A 19,597-nucleotide genomic window follows, 5' to 3' on the forward strand; every position below is an offset into this window, starting at 1 on the left:
GTTGGTATCTTGGCTAGAAGAAGTAGTGCAGGAAGGAAAGGAAACTTCGGAATGCAGAAGCACCAGGTCAGGAGTCTTCCTGCAGCCTGGGACCTGCTTTTGCCCTGAAACTAAGGAAGCAGGGTTGGCAAGAGGGCTGTGAACAAACCTGTTCAAGGAGGCAGCCTTGCCGGGTTGTTTTCTTTGGGCTTCCCTTTTGCCACTCAGGTGCCACCACAAGAAACCATTAATCCAAATTGAAGGGATCCCCACCCCTTCTTGCCCAATTGGCCGTTCCTGGTCGAACGCAGCGGTGGCCATTCAGCAGCCCCCATGTGTCTTTCCTTTCTCACTGAAGACAAGAAGCAAGCCAACTGCCACTCCTTGGGCCAAGCGGCTCCACATTCTCCGGTCAGAGGGAACAAAATAAAGTGCAGAGAGATATGTTTAGTCCTGCCCTGCCATGGGAGGGGTAGAGAAAAGTGGGTTTGAGATCGATAAAAGCCTTACTCTTTAGGAAGATCGAGCCTCCATGTGTCACGTTTCCCCCTCCCCCCCCAAAAAAAACAGAGTGCTCCGGGGGTTGGGGAGTGCAAAACCTTTTTTTAAAAAATTTACCCCTTCAAAATCTTGGTGCGTCTTATACTCTGGTGCATCTTATACTCCAAAAATGTGGTAGGTATTTATTTTTTAAATCATCTTTTGCATATTGCTTAGAGCATAGGACACTCATATGGTCAAGCTTTTCTCTAATACTGCTTTTGCAGTATCTTACAATATATTTTTAAAAAAACATATAACACATTTTAGACTAAATCATGTGCAATTCTATTACTGAAGGGTTGTTGTTGTTGTTGTTGTTTTGCTATCTGATGGTAATTTTAAGACCAGGCTTACCTGTTAGACCACTAGGATATTGACATGGCACTGGAGAAAATGAAGAAGATGCTCCTCCGAAAGGTGTCATACCAGATGACCCACCAAAAGGAGTCATGGAATGGCTATTAAAATTAATCGATGATCCTTTTACTACAGGTGACTGATTAGCTTGGGTTGAATCAGATCCATAATTGCTGACAGGGGAAGTAATTGTATCTGGAGTATTCTCAGTTCTATATTTCATGGTGGGACTTTTGTCTTCCTTGCTCTTAATGCACCCCATGGTCTTTTCTGTAGAGAAAACAATATTATTGCATGTGAATATTTCATTATTGTTTAAACTGTTCACTAAATATTTATAACAATTTGGAGATCTTTTTAGATTGAAACATATTTATTCTTTAAAACAAAAATTTTAAACATTGAATTAATATTCTATGGAATATTAGTTATATTCAATAGATTTTATAATCATACTACTTTATTACAGCCAAAACTCAGAAACATAAATTATATTAAAGATATGTTATAAGGGTGCTTTTCAAAAGGCCACTGGTTTTTTTCCTTGAAAATATTTCATTTATCATCCAAGAAGCTTCTTCAGTTCTGACTGAATAGTGGGAAAGCTAAATATAATAAACTAAAACAAAACATGGATAACATCAAACTGCTCAGCGAATAAACTGAGCAATAACTTGCATTAACATGATGCTTAATTTCCATTGCTACTGTTCAGTATCTTAATACAATCCAGTTGTAGATGATTTGAAATACCAAAGAAGTTAATATAATTATTCCAGCATTATATAGGTATTATAGATACCAGTAAAATAACAGATGTTGGACTTTTCAATATCCCTGGTTCTGCTTGGGAAACATGTTTCTCATTAAAAAAAATCTTAGAATAATTTCCCTGTTATACTGTTAAGGCCAGATATTATCCCAGCTCAGGAGAAATCTTTCTTTATCTTAAGAAAAATAAGTAAGGAGAAAAAAAATGGCTGTTGACCAAAAAACCTTTGCCATTCAAATTCTCAAGTCTTTATTTTCATATTATTTACACTTTGTAGAAATGTTACTTGGCATGGTTCTACCCTAATAATCAGTATATAAGTCCTGCTAATTAACCACGTTATTAGAGTTTGTTCTACATACACAGTAATATTATTTCAGATTGATGAAAAATCATCATCCATTAGTATTAGAAGTAAACCTAAGAGAAAGACCTGAAGCTTTAGTAAGTAGTTTAACATCAGCCTTCATGCCTTGCTTTCAATTTTAGGCATTTGTGTTTCTAATCAAAGAAGAGCATTAGCTGTTACTTTGAGTCTAATGAGTAAAAACCCTAGAAATTTAGTCTGAAGTATTTCAAAAAAATTATTTCCAACATAGAAACCCACCTCAATTCTGCATAATACTTGGGCCAAGGTTTCCCATTTGGAAAAAAAAACCCAACACCAGCTGGTTCCTTTAATAATAATAAAAATAATTCCTGTTGAAGATTTTGATACTAGTGCCCCCCCCAGGCCCCCCCGTTTCCCTCAGGACAGAAAATCACTTCCAAGAATGTAAATGTATGAAACTGTTTAATGGATTTCTCTCTATATTCCATCTTTGTATTTTGTCTTTGCTGGAAAATTTTATATTTTAATCCATTGAAATGGAATAGTTTTGGTAATCTCTTTTTTCTTTTTCTCTCTAAAGCACAAAATGATATATGGTTTGATAATGCCACAGGCCAACTAGACCAATGCTGAAAATGACAGGCCTGAAGGTAATTAAGTTGAATCCAGGCACTGATTTGAATTATATGCTGAATTAGAATTATATAATTAAAAATTAAATTAGCATTTGTGAGTCAAGCTCTTCTAATGCAATAGTTTTCTTTCAATAGGGGAAACATTACATATATGAAAATTAAAAAAAAACAGCTTGCAGGAGAACTCATAAAACATAAAAAGTAAAAGATTCCTATACGGTACCTTTGTGGATTATCACCAACATGTACACTGATATATAACCAATAGATAAATAGATCTATTAGATAAATTTTTAAGACACAAAATTTTAAAAAAGCACTGCATTTCAAATAAGATAACTAGAAGAGTTATCTTTATCTAGCAGCTAGCAGACTGCCAAGGAGCTACATGAATTTTCCTCATTACTTTACACATTTACATCAGAAGTTAAGTATTGTTAAGTTTCTTAGAAAGCAAAGAATACACATTTGAATTCTACCAAAGACTGAAAGTTTTTAGTAGAAGAAATATTGCATTTATATGTATGTATGTATGTATGTATGTATGTATGTATGTATGTATGTATGTATGTATGTATGTATGTATGTTTCGGCGAGGTCTCACTTGCCATCTTCAGGCTGGGTTTTGGGCTTAAAGCGTGGTCGAAGCTGCCATCTTTCTATAAATCTTGGTGGGGTGTGTGTGAAGTGCTGGCTTTGTAGCTGGGTAGATTTTGCATGGTATTTCATAGAGTCCTTCAATCTGCCCAGCAACATACATTGGACAAACTAATGGGAGAATAAATGCACGCATCTCAGAACACAATAACACATTCAAAAAAGAATAAAAAACTTCCTCCATCTTCCAGCACCTTAAAGCAACAGGACATGAAATTGATTTTGAAATAACCAAATTAATCTCCAAAACTGAACACTTCAACAAGAGAATAATTATGGAAGCCATCGAAATAGAGAAACACCCCCACAACATGAATAAACGTGACAATACCTCACGCCTACCAGACATTTGGAAACTAGCCAGTCAACAAACGAGTCCCAGCCACGAAAACCGACACCGGACCCAGAACAACACAGGATGCAATCACCAATCACCCTCACCAGACTCAAACCCAAACCCATCCCATAGACCAAATGCAACCGCCATCCAGAAGCCAAACCATGGCGGCATCACCAACTGCTGCTCCCCCCTCTGGCCCCCACACAAAGCAAACTGACACACGCATGAATACATGGCCAGACCGCAAACTCGGAGCCAAACCAAAGCCTGGGATGTTACACCACAGCCATCTGCTCAGGGCATTACATCACAGAACTCAGGAGGTTACAACTCAAAGGCTCAGGATGTTACAACGTAGCCAACCCCCCAGAAGGTTGCAGCAAAAAACTCAGGATGTCATCACACAGCCATTACCCAGGTCATTACAACACAAAAGAACAATAGGCACATAGTCAGTACCTCAGCCACACAGGATGTTACGAAACAGCCGACTAATCTGCAAACATCAACTCTATCAACTAATCAAGATGTTACAACACAGCCAACCAATCCGCTTACAGCAACAGAGCCAGCATTCCACACCCACCCACCAATATTTATAGAAAGATGACAGCTCCGATCACGCTTTGCTCGCACAAGCACAAAACCAAAGGCACCAGCCTGAAGATGGTGAGTGGGACCTTGTCGAAACTTCGCCAAGATCTCTCAATCTTACACAGGAAAAGACCAGAATATGCCAAGACGTGCATAGATGTATGTATGTATGTATGTATGTATGTATGTACTGTATACATACATACATACAGGTACACACAGACGTGCAATTTGCGTGATCATCAACTTATAAACTTATAAATTGTGACTGATAGCTAATGTAAGATTAAAACATTGAAAAACCCTTTGAAGAATATAAAAACCACAAACTACTGAATGAAACTAATCCACAGGGGGTTTGCTGTTCCAAAGGTAGGTCTGCAATCAAAACGATAGGTCTCCCACATGTTAGTAGATGACATGATACATAGAGTGGATTTGAAGCATGCTCACTCTTGAAAAAGAGTTAGGAACAATAAGAAATAAATAGTCTTGCAAATAACTCTGCTTAATGCAATTAAAGGCTATACAGTGGTAATCAGCACCCTGAATTGTACCTAGACTAGCCCAGTGAGCCAGTGCAGCTTTCAAAGTAATAGTGTTAATTGGTAATCAGCACCCTGAATTATACTCAGAAATCTATAATGAGCCAATGCAGCTTTACAGAGTAATGGTGTTAATTGATAATCAGCACTGTGAATTGTACCCCAAAACCTATAGTGAGCTAGCGCAGCTTGCAACATAATGGTGTTGATGGTGTAGCATACTCATAACTGCACATAATACTGCATCTGGACCACAACTGTAACTTTAGATAGTCTTCAAGGGCAGACAATATAGAGCCCTTTGCTATATAGGCAGTCCTCTACTTACAACCACAATTGAGACCAAAATTTTCATTGCTAATTAAGGCAGTAATTGAGTTTTGCCCATTTTATGATATTGTTTTGTCACAGTTAAGTGGATCACTGCAGTGATTAATGAATCATGTGTCATTAGACAAATTTGGCTTCTCCCATTGACTTTGGTTATAGGAGGGGACATGGTGGCACAGAGTCTTAATGATGCTGGATGTACCCAGTAATTGCCAGAATTCTGGTGGTCTGAGTCCAGCTCCCTGGAACAGGGTGAGCTCCAGTCACTTGTCCCTAGCTCCTGCCCATCTAGCAATTCAAAATCATTATTTGCTGGTAGATAAGTATGCCATTTCGATAGTTTCACGTTTCGAGTTTAATAACATTTGTATGCCGCCCACTCCCATTGGGATTCTGGGTGGCTCACAGCAAGACAAAAGAAACATTTAAAATTTAAAAATAGAAAATGCAATATTAAAATTCCACATCATCCATTCCATCTAAGCGGGGCTGGATATCAATCAACAGCCCCAGGCCTGCCGGAAGAGCCAGGTCTTGACGGCTTTATGGAAGGCCGGGAGAGTGGTAAGGGTCCGGGTCTCTACAGGTAGATCGTTCCACAGGGCCAGTGCAGCAGCAGAGAAGGCCCTCCCCTGGGGGGCCGCCAGCCGGCATTGTCCGGTTGACGGCACCTGGAGGAGGCCCAACCTGTGCGATCTTGTTGGTCGTTGGGAGGTAAGTGGCAGGAGGCGGTTTCTCAGGTAGCCAGGTCCTAAACCATGTAGGGCTTTAAAAGTAATGACTAGCACCTTGAAGCGTGTCCAGAAACCAATGGGGAGCCAGTGCAGCTCGCGGAGGATAGGTGTAACATGGGTGTATCTAGATACACCCCATATCGCTCGCGCGGCTGCATTCTGGACCAACTGTAGTCTTCGAACACTCTTCAGGGGCAGCCCCATGTAGAGCTCGTAACAGTAATCCAGTCTTGAGGTGACGAGGGCATGAGTGACTATTCGAAGTGCCTCCCGGTCCAGGTAGGGCTGCAACTGGTGCACCAGGCGAACCTGGGCAAAAGCCCCCCTGGTCACAGCTGACAGATGGTGCTCTAACGTCAGCTGTGGGTCCAGGAGGACACCCAAATTGCGGGCCCTCTCTGAGGGGTGTATAATTTCACCTCCCAGGCTAAGAGGTGGAATGTCTGGACTAACCTTGGGAGGAAACATCAATAGCCACTCGGTCTTGTCTGGATTGAGTGCAAGCTTGTTCGCTCCCATCCAGACCCTGACAGCCTCCAGGCACTGGCACATCACTTCCACTGCTTCGCTGAGTTGGCACGGGGCGGACAGATACAATTGAGTATCGTCCGCATATTGATGATATTTGATCCCGTGCTGACGTATGATCTCACCCAGCGGCTTCATGTAGATGTTAAATAGGAGGGGGGACAGGACCGAACCCTGTGGCACCCCATATTTGAGGGGCCTAGGGGTTGACCTCTGTCCTCCAACCAACACCGACTGTGACCTGTCCGAGAAGTAGGAGGAGAACCACCTTAAGATGGTGCCTCCCACTCCCACCTCCCATAACCGTCGCAGAAGGATACCATGGTTGATGGTATCAAAGGCCGCTGAGAGGTCAAGAAGCACCAATAGAGGAATATCCTCTATCCCTGGCCCGCCAGAGATCATCGATCAGCGCGACCAAAGCAGTTTCTGTGCCGTAACCAGGCCTGAAACCCGACTGAAAGGGATCCAGATAATCTGCTTCATCCAAGGTCCATCAGAGTTGAAAGGCCACCACCTTCTCAACAACCTTCCCTACGAACGGGAGGTTGGGGACTGGGCGATAGTTGTTTAAAATGGCTGGATCCAGGGATGGTTTCTTAAGGAGGGGTCTCACCACCGCATCCTTAAGAGGATGCGGGAAGGATCCCTCCAGAAGAGAGGTGTTAACAATCCTCTGGAGGCAGCCACGTGTCACCTCCCTGCTGGTCGAGACCAGCCAGGAGGGACACGGGTCCAGTAAACAGGTGGAGGCACTCACCGCTCCCATGGCCTTGTCCACTTCCTCAGGAGCGACAAGTTGAAACTCGCTCCATAAAATCGGATCAGGACCTTCCCCCAGCGCCTCAGCTGGTACTGTCCAAGTGGAGTCCAGGTCCGTCCGGATCCGAGGGATTTTATCCGACAGAAACTGAACAAATTCCTCAGCTCTACCCTGTAAGGGTTCGTCCGCATCCCTCCCTTTCAAGAGGGAGCGGGCTATCCTAAACAGGGCGGCTGGGCGAGATTCTGCGGATGCAATAAGAGCGGAAAAATGCGCACATTTTGCCACCCGTATCGCAACTAGATAAGTCCTAATAAAGGCTCTTAATTGTGTTTGGTCGGATTCGGAGTTACTAGCCCTCCAGCATTGCTCTAGGCGTCTCTTTTGGCGCTTCATCTCCCGGAGTTCCTCAGTGAACCAAGAAGCCCTCCTGGATCCACTGCTGCGGAGATGCCGTAAAGGCACAATCTGGTTTAGAGCCTCCGCCGCCGCTATATTCCAAGCAGCGACCAAGGACTCCACCGGACTGTGGGCCAGAGAGTCAGGTATTTCACCAAGTGCCATCTGAAATCCCATAGGGTCCATCAGGCGTCTGGGGCGGAACCACCTAATCGGTTCCCCTTCCCTACAGTGGGGGATTGGTTTCCAAAAGTCGGGCCTCAGTAGGAAGTGATCTGACCATGACAAGGGCAAGATCTTAATGCCCTTCAATTCTAGATCACGTCTCCACTGCTCCGAGAGAAACACGAGGTCGAGCGTGTGCCCGCTGTATGAGTTGGACCCTGAATTACCTGGGTCAAGTCCACAGCTGTCATGGAAGCCATGAACTCCTGTGCTCCATCAGAGCGTTTGCCGAGCGATGGCAGGTTGAAATCCCCCAGCACTATAAGCCTGGGGAACTCAACCACCAGCTCGGCTACTGACTCGAGGAGCACAGGCAGGGCTGTTGTAACGCTGTTGGGAGGTAGGTACGTTAGCAACAAACCCATTTGACCCCCAAGGTCCAACTTCACCAGAAGGGACTCACACCCGACAATCTCTGGAGCAGGGATCCTACAAGGAGCTAGGGACTCTCGGATGATGACTGCCACTCCCCCATCCCTTCTCTGATGTCGCGGCTGATGTAGCACCTGAAACCCTTGTGGGCACATTTCAGTGAGGGGGACTCCTCCCTCATGGCCCAGCCAGGTCTCAGTAATACATGCCAGGTCTGCCCCCACGTCTAATATTAGGTACCGGATGAGGGGAGCTTTGTAAACCACAGACCTGGCATTTAGCAACAGCAGCCTGAGAGCAGGGCCCTGACAACTCTCACCATCTGGTCCTGGAGTGGAGCTAACAGGGCTGGAAGGAGGGATCGCTGTGACGTAGCGAACCCTCCTTCCCCGGTAATGGCTAGCCCTATAACTCCCGACAAGTAGTGGGAAACTACAAATAGTGGGAAACTGCAGACTGCATTCTGTATGGGGAGCTGGAACCAATGCTGGATCTGCCAGAGTGCATCGGCAGAGGGGCAGTGGAAGAGAGCCCTGGATAATAGCAATAGCAATAGCAGTAGACTTATATACTGCTTCATAGGCCTTTCAGGCCTCTCTAAGCGGTTTACAGAGAGTCAGCATATTGCCCCCAACAATCTGGGTCCTCATTTTACCCACCTCGGAAGGATGGAAGGCTGAGTCAACCCTGACAACCCTGATAAGTCAACTTCCTCTGAGAATGCTGCAGGCCAGTTGGTGAGAAGTGGTGCAGTGGTGCAATGAACGGACTAGTGACTGCTGCTAGGAGGTCTACCATGTGTATAACACTGTAATCTCCCTGGCCTTTATGCCATGTGCTAAATAAATCTGTTTGTCGGAAGGCACTGGGAAGAATGCAAATGGTGATCCCATGACGCTGGGACAATGCCACTGTCGTTGCCAAGTGCCTGAATTTTGATCACATAACCATGGGGATGCTGAAATAATTATAAGTGTGAAAACTGGTCATAAGTAAATTATTTCTGTGTTGTTGTAATTTTGAACAATCACTAAATGAAAAGTTGTAAGTGTAGTTCAAGCAGGACATAACCAAGGAATCAGTGAGTGTGAACAGATCTTCTTGATCTAAGAATATTCACAACTGATGCACACTAATGGATTTGTACAAACTCTCTTAGCCACTGCTGTCACCTGATTTTAAACAGTGCAGAGTGTTGAAGAGGATCCTCAAACTGCATCTCTATGGGGAGTGCAATCCATGCAGAACTAAAAATGGAAGTCTCCAGATCAAGGGACCCCCAAATCCATCAGCCACAGTCTTGACAGGGTTAAACCAGAAAAGAAATATTGGAAGCTGTTGTACATTGTCCAGCACTGTTGGCTTCAAGGATGATTTCCTGAAGAGATAGACCATTCCTTCCAAAAGTCAGAGAAACCACCCATTCTCTCAAGAACGCATTAAACACTGCCCTGAAATCCTGTCCAAGTTTCTCTCTGTCCCTTTTTATACCAAACCAAATGAAGGCAGAGAGTTAATTTTGAATTTCTTTCTTAAGTTTGCTTCAATTTCTGTGTAATGTTGCTACAAATCACTCCTTAATTGTTCTTTCATACCTTTCCCAAGATCATCTCTAATTTCCTTTTACATTGACAGCACGCATCACATTCCCTCTGAATCTAGCTGTAGGGTGTAAGAGACTCAGTACCACCGTAAGAAAGTCTCATGACAGTCGCTGAATGTAGCCAGCCCACCAGAAAATTCACTCTTGCTCCCACTAAGCACTGTTTCCTGGGTCTCCATCAAGTGGAGATTGGGAATCAGACTTGAGATCCACTGCTGCTATCACCATTTGAGTGAGCATCACAACCAGCTCTGTAGCCATCATCAGGGCAGTGCTGCCAGATATTCCTCAACCCAGGGATTACCATGTGCCACGAAACTGATCACTATTGGGCCTTCAGCTGCTGCCACTCCACTTTTAAATCACCACACAGTTCAGATGTCCACATAATCCTGTTTACACCTAGATCAGTGGTTCCCAACCTTTTTTTGGCCATGCCCCACCTAAGCATGTCTAAAATCCTGTGACATATAATTCTTACTTTACTCAAAAAGTGAACTCTACTCATGCAGAGGAAGCCTAAAAGGACATTAACTTGGTTTAAACAAGGTTCAAATTGCCCCCATTAAAAATCAAATTGCCTCTCTGTGGGACGTGGGCCCCATGTTGGAACCACTAGCCAAGATAAAATGTCAGCCACTAATAAAATTATTTACCTCGGCCATCCAAAAGGCAGTCTCTGTTAAAAACAGCCATAGCGTTCAATTTTTTTTATTTAATTATGAGCAATCTATGATATCCAAATACATTTATTTGGTCCAAAAGAGAACAGTTTCAATTATATTGTAATGCATCCACTTCTGTTTATAATAGCTTGTTGCTATGCAGTATAAATATAGTTATCAATAGATACAACACAATTCTGTAGTTAGAACTGGTCATCCCGAGGAATTTTAGAATTTGGCAGAAGGATTTAATCTATGATATCATCAAAACAGCACAAGCAAATATTTCAGCCACATTTGCACAACATTACATTGATTGGAACATTTAGCTATTTTCTGTTTTAAGTTTTTCCAAAGCTTTAGATATTTTCAATATTTGGGGGGCAACATTCTTGTTGTTTCTCTGGAAGAAACTGACATGTTATAATTTAATGCTTTCTTTGACAATAAGTGCAATAGCAAGACAAAGATAAAAATGTCTTCAAATATTCAAACCACAGGGAACATAAAAATATTTTATTCACATTTATTTCTAGAATATGTTTTAAAATTTGACAATTTACTAGGAAGAATGTGAATGAGAAAATACATGAACCATAACCAGAACTATAAAATATTTTAAAACATATAAAATTGTTGTGAATCTTTTCACTAGAGTAGAATGCCTTGCCAGTCCATAGTTTAAACATTTCTATACACAGGTATTACTTCTCCCTATAAACCTTCAGGAATAATTTTGAAAAAGAACATTGGTCTTACCTGAACGTGTCTTTTAAGAGGAGGGGAGGGAGTGGTCACCTTTGGGTATTCTCAAAGCCTGATTGGTCCAAAGACTGAGAGCAAAGCCTTAAATACTGGTGCCTTCCAATCCTGGCCTAGTTTCTCGAAGTCGAACGATACAACTGAAATAACAAAAAAACAACAGCAACCAAACCCCCGGGACCACCCCGGCCCTCTCCTTGGCCCCAACGAACACAACTCAGGGCGTGACCACTCCCTCCCCTCTTCTTAAAAGACACGTTCAGGTAAGACCAACATTCTTTTTCCAGAGGAGAGGAGAGAGTGGTAACCTGTAGGACATACCCAAGCTATAGTCCCAGGGAGGAAGAACAAGAAACCACTAGGACCCAAGGGAAGCATCAGCCACCACCCTCTGCAAGACCCTCCGACCAAACGTCGCATCCGCAAACGCGAAGGCATCCAGACGATAATGTCGGATGAAAGGCATCAGAGAAGCCCAAGTGGCTGCACAACAGATGTCCTCAAACGGGGCCCTGGTGGCCCATGCCGCCGTGGTTGCGGCACTCCTGGTAGAATGGGCCGTGATTCCCGACAGGGCTGGATGACCCGAAGCCCCGTAAGCTTCCACAATGGCCTGACGCAGCCAACGGCCGATGGTAGCCAAGGACACCCTAGAACCCAGCGTCCCCGGCTGGAACGAAACAAACAAGGCCTCTGACCTACGGACCCCCTCGGTCCGCCAGAGGTATATCCGCCGAGCGCAGCGGACGTCCAACCGATGCCAGAGCCTCTCCCTATCATTGGACGGACCCTGGCAAAAGTCGGGCAGGACGATCTCCTGAGCCCTTTGAAAGGGAGTATTCACCTTCGGGATGAAGGTAGGATCAAGGCGAAGCACCACCCTGTCCTGGTGAAAATGGCAAAGGTCGTCCCTGGAAGACAGGGCGCCCAGTTCTGAAATACATCGGGTGGAGGTAACCGCCACCAGGAAGACCACCTTCAGAGACAAGAACCATAGATGAACCAACCGGAGAGGTTCGAATGGGGCCCCCGTCAAGGCCCTGAGCACCAGGGAAAGATCCCACATGGGGAACCTGTGGGTGGGTGGGAGGCCTGAGATTAGCCGCCCCCTTCAGAAAACGCTTGATCAGGGGAACATGGGAGAGGGAAGAAGACCCTTTGACCCCAGGATCAAAGACAAAGCCGCCACATGGCGGCGCAACGTATTCTGCGAAAGCCCGCCTTCAAGGCCCTTCTGGAGGAAATCCAGATGTTAGGAATGGTGGCCCTATCGGGAGAAATGCCCAGAGGAGAGCACCACCGGACAATGGCCGTCTAGGTGGAATTGTAAATGCGGGTCGTCAATGGACGCTGAGACGCCTCGATGGTACGAATGATGCCAGAGGACAGATTAGCCCCCCTCAGAAGCCGCTGTTCAAGAGCCAGGCGGTCAGATGGAGCCACTGGGGCTCCGGGTGAACCAGATCCCCCTGCAGCAATAGCAATAGCAATAGCAGTTAGACTTATATACCACTTCATAGGGCTTTCAGCCCTCTCTAAGCAGTTTACAGATACAGCATATCGCCCCCACAGTCTGGGTCGTCATTTCACCCACCTCGGAAGGATGGAAGGCTGAGTCAACCTTGAGCCGGTGAGATTTGAACCGCTGAACTGCAGATAACAGTCAGCTGAAGTGGCCTGCAGTACTGCACCCTAACCACTGCGCCACCTCGGAGGGACCACCGACAGCTGGACTAGGTCTGCGAACGAGGGCCTCCTGGGCCAATAAGGAGCCACCACAATGACCAGGGCCCTCTCCGCCACCACCTTCCTGACGGTCCCTGGGACGAGGGGAATGGGAGGGAATGCATAAAGAAGGCCCAGGGGCCACCGGCTCCTGAGTGCGTCCGTGCCCTCCGCCGACCTGGGCTGGAAATGGGTGAAAAACCGAGGAAGTTGGGAGTTTGCGGGCAATGCAAACAGATCCACCAGAGGAGTCCCGAACCTCTGACAGATCCTCCGAAACAGCGATGGGTGGAGCTGCCACTCGCCATTGTCCAGAGTCGCCCGACTCAGCCAATCTGCCTGGACGTTGGAAAGCCTGGAGATGTGTTCTGACACCAAGGACAGCAGGTGTCTCTCCGCCCAGCCACCCAGCCGCAGAGCCTCCAGCCAGAGGCCCCGCGAGTGGGTCCCCCCATTGTCCATCAGAAGGAGGATGTGTCACCCCTCCACCGAGGACTGAAAGTGACGCAGAGCCAGGCGTGCAGACTTCAGCTCCAGCCAATTTATGTTGTGGCGGAGGTCCGAAGCCGTCCACCTGCCCTGAGCCATCCGAGAACCCACCAGGGCCCCCCACCCGAACAGACTCGCGTCTGTGGTGGAGGTCACCCTGTCCAGCTCCCAGAAGCAGCAGCCCCACTGAATGGCCGGGGAAAGCCACCACGTCAGAGAGACCTGGACCCCCGAAGAGAATTGCTCAATCACCCCCTCTGAAAGGGGATGAGCTCCCACTGGAGAGGCCGAATGTGAAGCCTGGCCCATGGGACAATCCCAATGCAAGAGACCATCTTGCCCAATAACTGTGATAGAGAGAGGATGGAAGCGAACCACCTTCCGCGAACACTTTCTGCCAGTTGACGAAGGCTGCTCTGACGTTCCTGGGACAGACGCACCACCCCCGACATGGAGTCTATGACCGTTCCCAGGTGGAGAATATGCGTGGAGGGGGAAAGATGGCTTTTGGCAAAGTTCACCGAAAAGCCCAGGCTCTGAAGGCTCCGAATGGTGAGCCGAAGGTCTGAGATGGCCTGAGGAAGAGACCCTGCCTGAACCAAGACATCGTCCAAATAACATTGGAGCCGCACTGGGATAGAGCGTAGATGAACCGCCAGGGCCGCTAGAACCTTCGTGAAGGTCCGGGGAGCCGAGCCCAGCCCAAAAGGAAGAGCCCTGTACTGGTAGTGGCGGGTCCCGTGTGAGAACCTCAGGAACCGGCGGTGAGCGGGCAGAATAGGTATGTGAAGATAAGACTCCGTGAAGTCCACGGAGGCCAGGAAGTCCCCTTTCCTGATGCCCTGAAGGATAGATTTGAGGGAGGACATTTTGAAGCGCCTGTACACCAGGAACCGGTTCAGGCACTTGAGATCTAGAATCGCCTTCCAGCCCACCGTGTTCAGAACGACAAATAGATTGGAGTAGTGGCCCAGGCCTCGTTCCCCTAGAGGAACTGCCTCCACTCCCCGAATGTCGAGAAGGTGGGCAATCGCCTGATCCATCAGGTGGTGGTGCTCCCGGCTCCGAGATGGAGGGAACGACCTGAAGAGGTTCGGAGGGGTGGAGAGAAATTCTAACCTGAGACCATGACAAACCGTGGCTCGGACCCAAGCGTCCGACGTGATTTCGTCCCATTGATCCGCATAGAGGGAGAGGCGGCCACCGATGAAACGACTCAGGTTCGAGTCACTTCCCCCTACGGTATGGATGGCCACCTCCTCCATGAAAGGGCTGCCTGGACTGGCTCTGGAAGCGATTCCTGTCCTGAAAGGACAACCTGGGGAACTGCCTATCAGATTGAAAAGAAGAAAAACGCTGGTTATAGCCGTAATCCGCAGCCCTATACCTTTGCCTACGGTAAGAGTGTGACTTAGTCTCGGGCTTCTTAGCATTAGAAGGAAGAACCTTCTTCTTGTCCTTATCCTCTATTAGGATGGGGACGAGGGCCTCCCCAAAAAGATTGGGCCCCTTGAAAGGGGCAGCTGCCAAATCCCACTTTGCCTTGTTATCCATCTGCCAGTGATGCAGCCAAAGGAGCCTACGAGAGGTGACAGAAATGGCTAAGGCACTGGAAGCAAACTTGACCGTGTCCAGGGTCACATCAGCTGAGAACTGGCAGGCCGCCATGATCTTAAAGAGATACTGGGGGAGCCGCTCGTCCTGGATGGGAATGTGCTCCTGGAGCTTCTTAAGCCACATGACAGTGGCGCGGTTAAAGTAGGAGGCCGAGGCCGCGGACTTGATAGCCCATGCTGTGGCATTAAAATTCTTCCGCAAGGTAAGCTCTGCACGCTTATCCTCCGGCTTCAACTTATCTGCCACGTCGCCCGATACCACCAGAGAGAAGGAAACAAGGGCGGCCACCGGGGTGTCAATGGCTGGCAGCTGAATGGCTTGAGCAAAGGTTTGCTCCACGTTATAGTACCAGCGGTCATTACTCCCAGGAGCCGAGAAATTGGAGGGGCGAGCCCACTGATTGGTCAAGACCTCCAGAAACAGGGGAGGAGCCAGAATCTCCTCCTTGTTAGTGGCTGTGGTAGCGAACATGGCCATGTCAGGATCCCTAGGGGGGCACTGAAGGATCCCCTGTTCCTACCTTGGTGGTCTGCCTTGCCTTGTCCATCCATTCTCATCATCCGAGAAGCCCATGTCCTGGAGGTTCTCCCCCCCCCAAGAACGAAGCTTCGCTAACCATGGAAGGAGAGGAAGCCCAATACTGGGCCCTGCCTAGCCCCCCATGCCTGGAAGAAAGGGAGCCCTTGTCCCGCTGGGCAATGCCCTGTGAGATGGCTGCAGAAATAAGCCTTTTAATACCTTCAGGGAGGTTATCCAAATCCTCTACATCCCCATAAGCAGAACTAGGCCCCTGAGGTGCCAACCTGCGAGAGATACAAGGGCCCCTAGACGTACCCTCCAAAGGATCACCTGAAGGGGAAGGGGAACCCCTCCTTCCGGAATAGGCCCGAGGCCAGTCGGGGGAGCTCGAGGAAGAAGCAGGGCTAAACCCCCTAGGGGAAGACCGGCTAGAAATAGGCCCGGGGGGGGGACCTGGATCTGTCTCGGGATGGGAGCCTGACTGACTGGCCTGCCTCTCTGCCCTGGCAAACGTCTTCTCAATCGTCTATGCCTCCTGGCCTCCTCCCTGGTCGAGGACCTAGAAGGGTGCTGGGCAGCCAAGGATCCGGGGGGGAAACCCCCCACCCCACCTCCTGCTCCAGGGATTCCTCACCCCTAATCAGGCCCACCGCCTGGCCCTGGGGAATCTCCGCTCCCTCGTCCATAGCCCACTCACGTGTCCGACGAAGGAAGCAGGAACACAGGCCTCCGAAGGTCCCACCGGGACCAGGGTCTAAGGGCCTGTGGGGGAACTAGGCCAAAAAATCTCCTGCCAGGCCTCACCCACGTAGCAGGCTGAAGTAAAGGCCCTGTGCACGTGGCGGCAACCAAAATGGCCACCGGAACTCCATGTGCAGGCGAGAGGCAGTTAACAAGTTCAAGCGGCTCAGCCGGGTTTCCAGGAGCCGGCGCCGCGCCAAGCAGAATCGGGGAGAGTCACGTGGCGTCCAGGTATGCTCTCCTCACCCCTGCTCGTTCCACTCAGCAGCAAGTGAAATGCCAGCGGAGCGGCAGCTGTCCAGAGTGATCAGCTGCTCCGCAGGCAGCTTGTGCGCTCCACGTGGCGCTGAAGCCGCTGCTGCCACCGATCCTTACAAGGAAAGCTGCTCCTCTAGCAGCTGAAAACTGGAGCTGGCACCCCCGCAATCCCAGGGATAGGGCTGAGCCTCCGGACATGGGGGCAAGGCCAAACGCCCCACAGGGCCCTCCCCAACCGCCCGAAGCAGAGATCTGTCCTTTGGGGCCGCAGCTGCACAATTTAGAATTTAGAAAATCTTTTAAAGTGCCCAATTAAGCCAATGGAAAGCCAAATCGCAATCAAAATAAAGCCTACCTATGGAATATTCTCAAACAGTACTTGGACCAAGAAAGACTAAGAGAACTGGGCCAGGATTGGAAGGCACCAGTATTTAAGGCTTTGCTCTCAGTCTTTGGACCAATCAGGCTTTGAGAACCCACAGGTGACCACACCCTCCTCTCCTCTGGAAAATGTACATAGTTATGACTTGGAAAATAGATACAGGTTCATGACATAACTCACATTACTATAACAATGGATTGATTTTGAAAAGCAGAAGGAACATACTTATGATTCAACACAAACAAGACTATTATTGACCGGAAATAGATTAATCATTTCTATAAAAAGATTTTGCTATTATTGATCTACAAGGCCTCTTCTTAAATTCTGGGGGTGAGGGTGTTGGTGGAATGGAATGCAGTTGCATCCTATAGTGACTGGATTTTATGAAAAAAGAATAAATAGTAAAAATAGTAAATAATTTATATAAATGGAGACATTAATATGCAAAGAAGCAAATAAACATGATAGCAAATATTTAGTAGATTTGAGATGGAGACAGTTATTTTGGGCAGAGAAAATTTAAAAATAAATTGTGTACTAGTCCATTTTAGATTATGACTGCAGACTTTAAACTTGGATTCAAAGTAATGAATAAGTTATTAGAATGGATACAGAAATATCAATCCCTTTTCCTTCATACAAAACTAAAGCTAAGGTTATCATACTGAACAAGGGAAGCACACAGAAAAATCCTGTCTTCATTTCCAACCGCCCGCGGTGATTTTTGTTCTGGACGGCGGCAGTGAAAGCGACGTTGCGCTAACGGCGGCATTTTCAGCCTTGTTTCTTCAGCCGTGGGGAGCCCCTGGACCTGTGCCGGACTATTCATCACCTTATGGAGGGGGTGGTCAGCCTGTGACGGTACTGGGCGAGATTGGGCAGCTGGTTCTATCTGCCGCCACCGCGGCTCTCCCGGGCGTTCCCCCTCCTCTTTCTACTTGGCTTGGCCTCTCTTTTTGGCGCGGCTTCTCCTCCACTCTGCTGTCACCGCTATGGGGCCTCTTGTTACTCGACGCTTGGCTCCTTCAAACGCGGCTTCTGGACTTTCGATCACGGCTCCATCTATTGCAACCATCGCCACCGGCTGCTGCTATTATCTGAGAGTCATTAGTTCCTCGCAGGATCCCTGCTCCAGAGACTGTTGGGTGTGAGTCTCTTCTCGTGAAGTTGGACCTAGGGGGTCAAGTGGGCTTGTTTTTGACGTACCTACCTCCCAGCCGCGTCACAACAGCCCTGCCTGCGCTCTTAAAGTCAGTAGCTGGACTAGCGGTTGAGTTCCCCAGACTGATAGTACTGGGGAACTTCAACCTGCCATCTCTAGGTGAACGCTCTGATGGGGCCCAAGAGTTCATGGCTTCCATGACAACCATGGACTTGACCCAGGTAATTCAGGGTCTGACTCATACATCGGGACACACGCTCGACCTCGTATTTCTCTCGGGGCAGTGGAGACGTGATCTTGAACTAAGGGGAATAGAGACCTCACCTTGTCATGGTCAGATCACTTCCTGCTGAGACTTGATTTCCGGAAGCTACTCCCCCACTGCAGGGAGGTGGAACCAATTAAATTGTTCCACCCCAGGTGCCTGATGGACCCATTGGGATTTCAGAAGGAGCTTGGAGAGATACCCGACTCCCTTGCCCACAATCCAACAGAGTCCTTGGTTGACACCTGGAATACAGCGGCGACTGAGGCACTAGATCGGATTTGCGCCTTTGCGGCCTCTCCGTGGCAGTGGATCCAGGAAGGCACCTTGGTTTACCGAGGAACTCCGGGAGATGAAGCGCCAAAAGAGACGTCTAGAGCAACTCCGACCGAACACAACTAAGAGCCTTTATTAGGACTTATTTAGTGGCGATACGGGCGGCAAAATGTACACATTTTTCCGCTCTCATTGCATCTGCAGAATCTCGCCCGGCTGCCCTGTTTAGGATAACCGCTCACTCCTGAAAGGGGAGGACGTGGGGGAACCCTTACAGGGAAGGGCTGAGGAATTTTCTCTGTTTCTGTCGGACAAAATCACTCAGATTTGGACGGACCTTGACTCCATTTGGACAGTACCAGAGGAGATGCCGATTGAGGGCCTTGATCAGACTTCTTGGAATGAGTTCCAGCTTGTCACCCCAGAGGAAGTGGACAAGGCCATGGGAGCGATGAGTTCCTCCACCTGTTTACTGGACCCGTGCCCCTCCTGGTTGGTCTCGACCAGCAGGGAGGTAACACAAGGCTGGCTCCAGAGGATCATGAACACGTCTCTGCAGGAGGGATCTTTCCCGCAACCTTTGAAGGAAGCGGTGGTGAGACCCCTCCTTAAGAAGCCTTCTCTGGACCCAGCTATCCTTAAAAACTATCGTCCAGTCTCCAACCTCCCTTTTTTGGGGAAGGTTGTTGAGAAGGTGGTGGCCCTTCAACTCCAACGGACCTTGGATGAAGCAGATTATCTAGACTCCTTTCAGTCTGGTTTCAGGCCTGGTTACTGCCTTGGTCGCGCTGACCGATGATCTCTGGCGGGCCAGGGATAGAGGACATTCCTCTATCCTGGTGTTCCTTGACCTCTCAGCGGCCTTCGATACCATCAACCATGGTATCCTTCTGCGACGGCTGGAAGAGGTGGGAGTGGGAGGCACTGTTTTACGGTGGTTCTCCTCTTACCTCTCCAGCAGGTCAGAGTCGGTGTTGGTTGGAGGACAAAGGTCGACCCCTAGGCCCCTTAAATTTGGGGTGCCGC

The 19,597-nt window shown here is 48.0% G+C and overlaps 1 protein-coding gene across 1 annotated transcript in view; it reads right to left on the reverse strand.

Annotated features, from left to right (window-relative positions):
* Positions 1-19,597, reverse strand: part of YES1 (YES proto-oncogene 1, Src family tyrosine kinase) — a 65,136-nt gene that overhangs the window by 35,546 nt on the left and 9,993 nt on the right. The window contains exon 2 of the mRNA XM_014070102.2: positions 877-1,149. Within this exon, the coding sequence (XP_013925577.2) occupies positions 877-1,141 (265 nt within the window). The 5' untranslated portion in view covers positions 1,142-1,149. The remainder of the gene's footprint in view (positions 1-876; positions 1,150-19,597) is intronic.

The sequence above is a fragment of the Thamnophis sirtalis genome, unplaced genomic scaffold, assembly GCF_051295495.1.
Source record: "Thamnophis sirtalis isolate CommonGarterSnake01/CBP01778 unplaced genomic scaffold, rThaSir2_p1.2 scaffold_2, whole genome shotgun sequence".
NCBI classification, from domain to species: Eukaryota; Metazoa; Chordata; class Lepidosauria; order Squamata; family Natricidae; genus Thamnophis; species Thamnophis sirtalis.